The 12,753-nt window shown below is 39.5% G+C and overlaps 1 protein-coding gene across 1 annotated transcript in view; it reads right to left on the bottom strand.

Annotated features, from left to right (window-relative positions):
- Positions 1 to 8,354, bottom strand: part of RUNDC3B (RUN domain containing 3B) — a 50,530-nt gene extending 42,176 nt beyond the window's left edge. The window contains exons 1-2 of the mRNA XM_053938877.1: positions 8,044 to 8,354; positions 1,125 to 1,240 (exon numbers count right to left, since the gene is read on the bottom strand). Of these exons, the coding sequence (XP_053794852.1) occupies positions 1,125 to 1,240; positions 8,044 to 8,147 (220 nt within the window). The 5' untranslated portion in view covers positions 8,148 to 8,354. The remainder of the gene's footprint in view (positions 1 to 1,124; positions 1,241 to 8,043) is intronic.
- Between the last annotated feature and the right edge of the window lie 4,399 nt (positions 8,355 to 12,753).

Below are 12,753 nucleotides of genomic sequence, written 5' to 3'. Positions count from 1 at the left end.
ACTTGTCAAGGCTTCTTCTCTGTACTGCCTGTCCTGAAAAAAAGACTGTGAAGCAAAAGAATGTTGACAAAAAAAAAAAATTACTATTTCTTTTGCACAAATATTGCTGAAGCTGGAGGAGGAGGAGAAGGAGAAAGGAGAGCAATTTCCCTGCAGACTCAAGCTGCTAAGTACCCATAATCACTCCAAAAATCTTTGTCACAATGTGACAAACCCTATGTTTCTACCATACTGTGTACCATTTTTTCCCTCCTCTGACAGAACCACAGCAGGTAGTAATTGTGCTATTCAAATGTCAGCCTACACACAGTATTGTTCACAACGCTTGGTTATGAAAATTAAAAAGTATGAAAATGAGTAGATTGTCATATTACACATCTATATTTAGATGATTATGATGTTCTTCATAATCCTGAAATCATTTCAGAAACTGTACACAGAACTGAGAAAAGAGAAGACTCTTCCAAGCTCCTCTTCTAGTGACTGCTACTGCTAAAGCACACTCTGTTCTCTGAGCAAAGCAGCTTCCTCTAGAACAACTGGAAAATGCTAACAGACATTATCTGGAACTAGAACATCTGACTTGATACACGAAGAAAATCAACAACTGACCTTTCTCATAAGCAATCTGTTTCAGGACATTCCAGCAGAAAAAACAGCTTCACTAAAGGGGTGGGGCAACAGAATGAAAGGACCTAAAAACAGTATCTGGAAAAGAAGGCAACAAAAGCAAGGAAGGGAGGAAGAAAAGGGAGCAGCACCAGATATGCTCTGTAGCTCCTACTGAAGCAGATAATATAATTGTCTTTTAGACTCTTAGGACACAGCCTTATCATAAAGCTGAAAAGCAGACAGAGCTCAGCACCATGGCAACATTCACTTGCTTAATTACCAGCCCAGAAGGCTTCCAACAAGATCATTGGAAACATGTTTCACAGAAATAGCTGCTTTCACTTTTCCATAGTAATGCAGAAAATAAGGAAGGTAACAGCAATAGGACAGACACACAGAGAAAGCCATTGCTTTCATTCAGCATAAAGGGAGTTTGTACAAATGCATATTGGTTTTGTATAAACAAATTCTCATGGCAAAATCATTACCAATAAGGAAATTAATTAACATACCTTTCAGTCGATGACTTAGAATCTGTTCCAGAATGGCTGCAAAATTATTAAATTCAGGGGAAGTATCATCGATAGTTTCAAAACAGGAACGGTCAATCAGAGTCTTGACTGAAAACCTAGAGCAAAAAATATGGAGCAGTCATAAATTATATGAATAATTAGTGGTCCTCTATAGCAGGGCTGTAGTTTGTATAAACCAAAAGAGCAACGAACCAGAATCCACCTTGATGATATCAAGTTCAGTCATAGCAACAGGAACACACAAAATGTTCAGATATAGCATATAAGTGCAATTGGCATTGTTGGTCTTAGGCATAAAGCCTTAAAAACAGAAAGAAAACAAAAACCTCCACCCTTTCCACACAGGAATGAGTCGATTATTTTTCTCTTTTCTAAACTATTTTAATGCAGTTGGAGAAAAACAAGCACTCAAAAGCATCCAACATCAGTTTCTCTTTGTAATCCTAAACGTAAACATTTTTTGCTTGACATTTTGTCAGTGCTCCTTTTATTCACAAAATCCATGTCCAATAATCAGAAATACAATCTTTATCCTATTATGAGAACACTTTAATTTCATCCTAATGCAAAATTAATCTAGACATATTATAAAACAATGAATTTTTATGCATTGTTAACTCTGCTTTTACTTAGGCTGATTTCTCTGTGAATGGGGGTAATCCGTATTCAGCACTATATTACTTCATCATTACACTCGAAAAGCTTTCAATTTCAATGATCCAACACTTAAAACTGGAAGGGCTGAATCAAGTCACTAAAATGCAGACAAGATGTAATTAGTCAGCTGGCCAGCTTGCTGCGTTTAGTTACTCCTACATTTATACAAACTTTTATTCTTATTCAGAAAATAGTTTAAACCTCAACAAATACGACAAAAAATTATTTTTCTTCTACCTTCATAATTTTTATTATTATCCATTATTTTCCTTTCTTCAATTTGTTCTTCCAGTTTCAAGACAAATTTCTCAAACTTGAAAGTAGTAAATGCTTCAGATTTATTATGTTTTTCTGCAACAATCTTATTTGTATTAATAGACCCATACTGCAGCCTGAGGAGATAGTTTTCACAACACCCAAATGCCAACAGTACCAACTCAGGATGTTCTCACTCTGCCTGCTCCTCCCAGATCCTACACCTGAGCGAGCGCTGGCTTCCTCAGTTTTGCCAGTTCTACTTTTTGTGGTGCTCACTATGGTTCTAGATTTTCAGTACTGGAAAGAAGGGGAGAAGTGACTTAAATATGGATACATTCATAAAAAATATCCTTCACAGCATCTCAACACAAGCACTTCTATGGCACAGCTGCAGAAGCAGCACAGCATTATAGGCATGGGCAGGAATGAAGCTTGGGTACTATTTTAAAATGCTCTGTACTACAGAAGTAACTACCTCCTTAGTGGAGTCAGCACAGCTTTCTGATGCACAAAACTAATGTGCTCAAACTGAACTGGCACATAGCTCAAGAGTTTCCACTCAATTATGTTTTACTCAGTAAACTTCTGAATAAAGACTCCCTATTTTACCTTTCCTGCAGGCATCTATTGTTGTAGTGTTTTTTGCAGAACAAGAATTAGGAGTGAATTAGGGTGGAGGAGGAAACTTCTCCTGCAGCGCCAAATTATGACTCAGTTTTGAACTCCTCCATATTTTTAACCAACTTTGAGTAAGTGAGAGACATGCATGCCCACCAGTTAACTACTATTGACTCTTCTAATGGCAGAACTTATCACTTCCTCAAAGCTGTATCAGAGTTGAGAAATTTTTGATTAAAAAGAAAACCTTCATTTTGAAAAACAAATGCCTATAGCAATGCCATGACTAAGGTAATATTAACTGTAATGGGATGAGTCCTCCCACACCATGCAGGTCTGAAAAAGATACAGTGCAGCATATCACTCACAGATCCATACACAAGATAGACAGTGAGTTAGCAGTGTGATGTACTGCCCTGTATACATGAATATCATCATAAAACTCAGAGACAGGATCATCCATAAACTGCAAAATCAAGTAGAGTACAATAAAAAGCTATGTCTATCTTTCCTGTATTCAATGTCATACTTGAAAGTTCACTACTTAATATTGTATAGAGTACCTATTCAGAAATAGAGATATATTCAAGAAGAAACACTTAAGAGGAATTTCATAACACTTTTAAAAATCAGAGATAAGCTTTATTTTCTTTTTATTTTTAAAGCATTCTGCAACACAACTGAAGAAAAAAATATCTAGTATTTAAGGAAACAAAAAATTTTTATATACCTAGGATCTGATTATAAAATACAGTCTAAGAGCTCATCATCAAAATAACATTCTTTTTAAGTGCTCATATTACTGCCATAACGTCAGAAATGTTAATTTTCATACATCTACTTTCATAAGTTTCATAATGTTAATTTTCACACATCCCTTTCACCAAAAACCTAAATCTTGGGTTAGATTTGCTTTTAGGAGAACTTACAGGAAGTGCAAGTATGTACTTACTTCTATAAACCAGGAAGATAACAGCACTACCAAGCAAAATTTGTTTCACTAGAAACATTTTTTTGATATTTAAAAAAATACTCTTAGGCAGATACTTGTGTGTTATCTTTTTTTTCTCCAAATACTACAAAGAGGCAAACATGTATTTAAGTGCAAGTTAAAAGTCATGAGTGCGTTTTGCGTATTGGATATTCACACTTCACCATGTTTACCATGTACATTGGAAAAAGGATTAAGGGTATATAGAAGTTATGCCTTTGAAAAAAGGTTACACTGTAAGCACAAAGTAAGCAATTCTCCTCAGTCGTTGAAGTTGTTTCCAGTGTATGGGGCCCCACACCAGAAATTCCATGCTCTTGAACAGTTATGTGGAGCCACGTGGAGACTGAAAGTCAAGAAACAAAAGGTCAGGTCTAAAGTACACAAGAGCTATGAAGAAAAAAGGTCCAAATAGCTAGAGCTGTTTCCTTGGCTCCCTGTATTGCTCTCATCTTCACAGAATCTCTAAGGTTGGAAAATACCTTTATGATCATGGAGTCCAATTGTTAATAGTGCTAAGTCTATGCTAAACCATGTCCCCAAGAGCCACATCCACACTTTTTTGGAAAACGCTTCCAGGAATGGTGATCCTACCACTTCCCTGGGCACTCTGTTCCAATGGCTGACTACTCCTTCCGCAAAGAAATTTCACTGAATACCCAATCTAAACCTCCCTCCTGCAACGTGAGGCTTTTTCCTCTCATCCTGTCACTTGCTACCTGGGAAAAGAGCCCAAGCACCACCTCACTCCATCTTTTCTCCACTGGGCTGCCACAGCAGCACTGCACTCCAGAGCAGCAGTCTGCTTACATATCAGAGGTTAACTTCTAAGTGGACTGTAAGGGCAGATGAGTAATGTAGCTTCTGTGGCTATAATACCAGTTGCTTCAAGACTTTTTTTAAAAAAGAATATTTTATCCAACATTTCCCATTGTGTTACTGCAACAACTTTTACTCCCTGACTTCTGTTATTTGTTTTTTTTTTTTAATACAATAACTGCCATTGGAGAGATTCCACTATCAATGTTTCTAAATTACCTTAATATACTCTGATGATTTGGATTATTACACATCTTTCTCTGTCACAAATCTACTCTTGCTTGAGCCAAAAAGATGATGTAGAAACAGTAGCATTCTCCCAACCTTAAAAAGACCTTATGAATTATGTAAGATGGACACATTCTTGAATAAGAAAGACTTAAACCAATCTTTTTAGGGTAGGTTGTTCCACTGTTTTGCAAGATGATCAAGAAGTCTCCCAAGTTACTTGATTAACTCCAAACCAAAGCCAAACATTTTGTGGATACATCCCACATCCATAGGCTTATTTCCAAAACAGCAACAAGTCTCTAACCAAAAAGCAAAAAAGTGGGAAATCAGACTGATGTATGAATCCGTTCCTTTTCCTTGTCCAATTTTGCGTCTCCTTTTAAGTTTTCAAGTGACTGAAAGGATTTTGTCACGATTATTTGGCTTGCAATTTGGGAAGTGTCATTAAAACATTATTTTAAAAAATTCAAGCTATTACTACAGAATAATCCCTAAGATTATAAAACAATATGCCTTATGCTAAACATGGCAATCATGAAACCAGACAGTTAAGCTAAGAGTCAATTTCACTGCAACAGATCTTACATGTATTAGCAAAATCACTGTTTTAAAAGCATATTTCCTAACAGTTGTTCAAGTCTGTGTTAACAGAAATTCTGAGTTTCAGCTATGAACGACACTTCTGAAGCCTGCCTCAGTTGTTCTATATCTATATGGATCTTTAATCTATGCATTTTATCAAAGACTAGATTAAAACAAGTTGAACAATCTATAATTAGTAAAAAATCTCAGTGCCGCTTACTGAAAAATGAAAGGGATCAAACTCAAGGGAAAACAGGTAAGGAGAGAGACAAAGCTTAGAACATACATTACATACTCAAAAAAGTCCTGAGAATTATTCCAATTTAAATCATGGCTGTGCAGCTACAAAAACACAGCCATGCATTTTCACATGCAATTGCTTTATGGCACTTAAGCATCTATGTCACTTTCCATGGCTACAGTGACACTCAACACTTCAGTGGAAAAAAAAAACAAACTTGTTCCTTCCTAAACTGTAAATATAAGAAACTACCCACATCTGCAGGAAGAGTTAGATATCATCACTGTAGAGAAGAGATTAAAACCTTAAAGTCTGGTAAAGCTATTAAGTAAAAATATACTAAATTGAAGCTTTGACAAAAATAATTCATTAAATTACCAGAGACTGTTAACAGATGGTAACTCAGATGATTATCTTCCTTGTGATCTTTCCCCTTCACTGAGGAACAGCCCATACCATCCACATTTGATTGAATCAATTGACTGGAGCAATTTTTTTACCAGAACAATTCCTTATTTTCATAGAATTCTGATTGGAAAGGACTATTATTTTACTCTTTTCAATACTAACTTGGCTATTCCTAACAAGTAACACTTTTTTATAATAGAAAATGTGCACTAACTACAGTAAAGCACAGAGATATTTTAAACGCTTACTCTTACATTGGCAAAATAAAAATATAAATAAATGTACATCATAATAATGTAAATCCTTCCTCCTCAACATTCTTTCCAAATTTTAATGTGTATTCACAAACTGAGAACTTTAGGTTTTGTGAAGAAAAGCAAAATTAAGTTGCTTTACTGAAAATAATAAAAATACACCAATCTCAAGCAGTTTCTGCAGCAGTACTTTGTTTTATATGTGTTTAAGTGAATTCCCTCAGATTTCTAAGCATTTTTCAATATATTACACCATCACTTCAACTTCAGGACAAGGACATCAAATAAACCAAAAAACCAATGTAACAGCACACAGTACAGAAGAGTTCTTCTCAAGTGGTAGGCAGGAAAAGACCCCCAAGTTCTTTAGAATACAATATATTCCTTTAAAAAGAACTGTTTACATCCTGTACAATTGTGTGATTACTTGATAAAACCGGTGTTTTCCAGAGCACATGGATTGGCAATATCTGCATCTTTGTAACAACAGTGAAACTGAAAACTTCTATTTCTATTATTTAAGCTACTTCAGCAGGTTTGATAAAAAACTTTGTTTAATTTTTTTTTTTTTGTTGTATATCTTCTTCACAGGTAGGAACAGAGATAAGCATACAAGCCCAGGAAAAGATAGAATAGTACTGATGTTACCCAAACACAAATACTATGATTTGAAGAAATGCTGAAACAAATTCATGATATGAATGATAGAGTCATACTTTGTAAAACCTGCTAACAATATACCATAAAAGAAAAAAAAAAGTAGAAAATATGATATTGTATGGGTTTTTAAAAATCCTGCTGCAGCATTAAGTGATGATGGTACAAAATTATCTAATAGTTGTCCTGGCACTTTAGTAAGATTTGTGGGAACTAAAAGTATATCATAACCCTCATGAATCTGTTGAGATAATATTCAAATTACTTTAATAACTTCAAAATTGAGCAATTGAAACAAACGACCGAATGGAGCCATTGCTACCAGCATATCCACGTATTTAAAAGTTTGCCATGACGTTACAGGTCACTGCTGCACACCTGGAAATGCTGCATGAATTCCACACTGACAGCAGTGGAAACGCTTAAATGGAATGTCATAGATCTGCTATTAAGCTTGCATAAGCTCAGCACTAAGATCCTTAAAAAAAAAGAAAGAAAAGAAAGAAAGAAAGAAATTTGAATACAGTATCTTTAGTACTGCAGATTTCCTGATCTAGATTTCGTAGATAAAAATATCCCGGAGCGCAGCCTCTTCGGGATGGTCCTGCGGCACGGCGCGCTCGCAGGAGGAGCACACGGTCAGCGGCCTGAACCTCTTCCCCCCGGATCCATCCCATTCACTCTAAACCTCATCACACTAACTCCGAACCGGACCCGCGGCAGGACCGCGGCAATGCAAGGGCAGCTACAGCAGCTGTGCCCGCACGAGTCCAGCGCCGCTGGGCGCTCATCCTGCCCCCCTGGCTCCCGCACCGCCTTTCGCCCGAGAATGCAAGCATGGTGCCGAGAACAAACCTGTCAGTCCCCCGCTTCAGAAGAGGCCATCCGACGCCCCGCAGCAGCGGCACTGCCCGGAGAGCCCCCGCCCCCCCTCTGCCGCCCGGACACCCTCCCGCGAACGCTCCCAGGAGCTGAGTCAGGATGGATGGAGGAGGCTGCTCTACCCTCGCGGGGGCCGGCACCGGCCTCCCTGCCCCGGACAGGGCTGCGGCGGGGCCGACACCCGCGCTCCTGCCCCCGACCCACCTGTGCGGAACGGGGGTGGGACGGGCCCGCGGGCTGCGGCGGGAGCGAGGGGGGACGGTCCCCTCGGGCAGGGCAGGGCCCCGGCCCGGGGCTCACCTGCACACCGTGATCAAGTTCCGCCTCTCCACCGCGGCGTTGCGGGACGGGACGCTCTTCCTCCGGGCCGAGACGTTGAGCCCCCCTAAGCCGAGGGACGCCATCTCCGCTGGGCAGGGCAGGTGGAGCCGTCGGGGCTGGCTCGGAGCCTTTGTTCCCGGCCTCCCGCTCTCCAGGATGCTGCGCCTGCCGCCGCCGCACGCGGACGAGAAGGAAGCGGATGAGGAGGCCCCCGTGCTTTTCCCGCTCCTCCTCCCGCTGCCCGGTCCCGGCGCGCCCGAGGCAGCGGCGGGTCGGCCGGGGATGCGCGGGGTCCCCGCGGCGGGGGCGGCTCGGCCCCCCCGCTCCCGGCAGCCGGGCGGCCACAGCGCCGCAGAGCGCCGGCGCCGCCAGCCAATCAGCGCGCGGGGGGCGCGGCGCCGGCGCCGCCTGGCGGCGCTCCCGGGGCACGGCGGGCGCTCCCCAGCGGCGCGCGCCGCCCGGGGGGAGCCGCGCCTGAGGCGGCCGCGGGGGCGGCGCTCGGTCGGAGCCCCGTCGGAACCCCGAGGGGGCCCTGCGGCTCTCCGAGCGTCTGTAAAATCGTGGTCTTCCTTTAATTGTTTTCAGTTCTGTCCCTTCTTAGCCCGTTGCCGCCTAGAATGTGAGAACTTCCCTGGTTGTAGCTTTTAGAGTTTGAAATGCTGTCAGTCGTTCGTTAGGATCGCAGAATCACAAGGTTGGGAAAAACCCTGAGATCGTCGAGTCCGACCTTTCACTGAGCACCACTATGTCAACTAGATGCCGCTAAGTGCCACATCATTTCTTGAACTCCTCCAGGGCATGACTCCATCACCTCGCTGGGCAGTCTGTTGCAGTGCTGGACAATGCTTTATGAAATATATCAGCTTTACAGGCCATGCTTGTGGCAATACGGGAATGAAGTGGGAATACACTTTGCCACCAAACTGCAGCTGGCCCAGCTCTGAACTAAGGTGTGCTTGGAAGAACTCTGGCTATAGGGCTTTGCCTTGGCATCAAGACGCAGAATTGCATGACGTTCATGTCACTGGAAGACAGGAAGACAAAGCACTGCAGAAGAAAGCCTAGCAGTAAACTAATTGCGGTTTGTGGCTGTGAAGGAGTAGATTTGGCTGGTTAGTTGGGGAGATGTGAAACGGTATGGATTAATTTGATTTGCTTCCTTTATGGGAGGAAGTTCCCTTTCAGCCTAAGAGGATAATTTTGTTTGATTTACAAACTTTATTTGTTTGCAATGAGAGTGAATGGTGAAATAAATTTTGGCACAACTCTTCTTTCTACTCAGTTATGTACATAATACTCCTAAATGTTTCTGTTAAACTCCAACCTACCCATTTCCGTTAATGAAACATAAAAATTTCTGTTTACTGACATGCAAATCCCCATTGGATTATGGTTTCTTTGGAGAATATCCCTTGTAGATATGAAGCAATTTCTGACAATTCCTGTCAAACTAGAAGTGTGTCCAGCACAATTGTGTTACATGAAGAGGAATTATGTTGACATAAGAAGTTTGAAAAGTAGATTACCATATAGATGGCTATTTTTTCAAATGTAGTAGCATATAAACTTTTTTTCATCAGAAGATATCTCATAAATTGATTCAAGTATTACCACTTACCAAAACTTCCAAGATCATAATGTATTACTTGATATGCTGTAGTCTCACCTCACTCAACATGTAACTGAGTAAATTTGACCTAATCTTTATCTTCATTGAACTTGATATGAAATGGTAAGTAAACTGTTCTGCCTTCTCTAAAGTAAAGCTTCTTCTTTGCTTGAGTGTTTTTCTTCCCCAAGCATATTAGCATTCAAATTCACTATAAGATAGTTCATCATTTTGTTTCTGCCTCTCTTCCTCTCTGCTCCAGAAACAAAATAAAGACGTAGCGGCACAGGTAAATCTGAAGGAGGATATCCTTTCTACATTGGAAGAAAGAATAATACTTTTAAAATTAATTTTAAGGGGCTTTACTAGTACAAGATTGAAAAAAGCTCTTGTTCTTTACTTTTTCATTCAAACTATCAAAGGGAAATGTTGCATGTGTTACTTGTTGCCTCTCAGAAATAAAAAGCCTGTCTTCAGGTTTCCTTCTCTTCTCAGAGGTTTTTTTAAGGCCTGTTGTTTCTGTAGCTTCTGTTAAGAGATTTGTGCAGATTGAGTAAACTTTCAATTAAATTCAAGCTAAGGCAGAATTAGATTTAATCTCTGCAGATGAGCAATTTCAGCTGCCAGGTTTGTTGTTCTTGAACTGATGATAAACATACTGGATAATTACTAATATTTAACAAAAAAACAAAAACAAAAACAAAAAACCCCACAAACCCAAACAAACAAACAAAAAACAAACAAAAAACAAACAAAACAAAACAAAACAAAACAACCAGGAGAACTTTTCTACATATATCAAAAACAGAAGTATCTTCTCTCTTCACCTTTTCCCCAGAAACTGCAAGTTTTTATTTTTATACTTGAAAAAGATTTAAGATTAAATCAGACTTATTTGCTGTACCAAGCCTTAGGTTTTAATATTACTAAGTTTTAGTCCTCAAGTAAATGGACTTCCTTAAAAATTGTTGCTTTCTTTCAAATATAGTTTATCTTCCACTGCTGTCTTATCAAAGTAGAAAATGTAAAAAGGTTCTAGAACACTTCAAAAGAATAAAAAATAATAATTTAAATATCATCAGCTGCTTTTGAAAGCTCAATAAGTTTATCAGGAAGTACACTGTGGTAAGTCTTGAATTCTTAAAGCCTCTCTGTAAGAAAAATAGACTAAGGGAAAATCTTACTGCCTTCAATTAGCCAATGGGAGGATAGAAGAAGAGGTTTTTCTGAGGAGTGCAGAGCAAACAGGCAAGGAACAATTGCTAAAAGCTGCAACCAATGACAGATATTGGGAAAAAATCTTGATGCAAAGATGTTTAAGCACTGGGGATGTGCACGAAGCTGTTAGGGGACACATCCAGGACAACTGATTCCAGCTGATCAAAGGAACCATACCATATGGCATTGTGTCCAGTGGTAAAAACTCAGGAAGAGAAGGAAGAAGCAGGGACATTTGAGTTACACCATTTGTCTTCCCAAGTACCTGTTCCCTGCTTTCCTGGAAATGGCTAAAGATCTGCCTGTTGATGGGAAGCAGTAGATGTATTCCTTATTTTGGTTTGCTTGCATATACTGCTTTGCTTCACTTATATTATACTGTCTTTAACTCAGCCCACAAGTTTTGCTCCTTTTCTCTCTCTCCCATCCCACTGAGCAGAAGGCTGTGTGGGCCTTAGCTGCTGACCAGGATTAATCCACAAGTTGGCACTGTATTGTCATTTATAGTAGGAGAAAATGATCTCAAGCTATCACATAAGACTCCCTCAGTTAGGAGCAAAACACAAATTGGTGTGAGATGTGATATATTTTCCTATTGCTCTTTAGGGTAATTTTGAGTGTATTGATAGTATAGAACACATCTCATGGATTCCAGTCAGCTGCCTAGCTTTGTATATTAACCACAACTAAACTACAAGATGTTTCATCTCAACATAAAGGAAGAACCTTCTCTACATTGAGGGCAGCAGAGCATTGCCACAGGCTGCCCAGGGAGCTCAAGGTGTGTCGCTCTCCAGAGACATTCAAAACTCACCTGGACATGTTCCTGCGTCTCTTGCTCCAGGTGACCCTGTCTTGGTAGAGGTCTGGACAAGATGATCTCCAGAGGCCCTTTCCAACACGAACAAGTCTGTGATTCTGTATATGTCGGAGGCATACACACTTGCTCTTTTTAATTTCATGGTTTGAAATAGTTTGGGCTTATTTTTTGCTGTGCTGGGCTTTTTTTTGGTTTTTTGTTGGCAGCATATCTGGGTATCTACGAATATCCGATTTACCAACATCTTTGTAAATGATAGGTATAATTTGAAGTTGTAGTTGCACTTTTCCAAATTTCTCTATCCTATGAGAATTCTCAGAATGTGTCCATTTTTCAGATTATTTGTAGATCTTGCACTTTGGCATTATTGCTTATCCTTATGTCTTAGAAAATCTCTACAGGAGCCTTTAAAAGAAAGATTTGAGGGCATGTTAGAACATGGAATTCTACTCACGTTCTTTTTTTGGCATATTGCTGATACTTAGTTCTGTGGAAGGAGTGAAAGGAATTGAGGAAAGCAGAGTACCATATGCCTTTTTAGAGCATACTTGATGACAGTCATGAACAGAAGGAGAATAAGAACAAAACCTGAATTTTACAAAATTATGTCATAGTAGAGTTGGCCAAGGAAAGTAATATGAAACACTGAAATATGAAGCATGTGTGTGATTTAGGATTGGAAATATGTAAATTTCAATCTATGAGTTTTAAAACTTGTTGCAAGTTGGTTTAAGGTTGCTTGCCTGAAATGAGTAAGAAAGCAATATTTGAAGGCATAATGACTTAAACACTGTAGCTTTTGAAAGTTATGCTTGTGAGATTACTTGTGAGATAAATGAGATTATTGCTTTATGCCATGGCACATAAAATTTAATCTGTGTTCATTTCTCTTGATTATTCTTTTTACATATTCTAGAGTTACATTATTAAAAGTTATTACACTTTTCCTTTGTGACTTAAAATATTTACATTGCCACTTGGTGGCCTCATTTGATCAGTAATAGAAGATAAAAAATGTAATTTAAGATCCTTTTTCTTCACA

The sequence above is a fragment of the Vidua chalybeata genome, chromosome 1 (genome assembly GCF_026979565.1).
Source record: "Vidua chalybeata isolate OUT-0048 chromosome 1, bVidCha1 merged haplotype, whole genome shotgun sequence".
In the NCBI taxonomy this organism is placed as follows: Eukaryota; Metazoa; Chordata; class Aves; order Passeriformes; family Viduidae; genus Vidua; species Vidua chalybeata.
The sequence above is the reverse complement of the archived record's forward strand: the minus strand, read 5'-3'. Positions and strand labels throughout refer to the sequence as shown.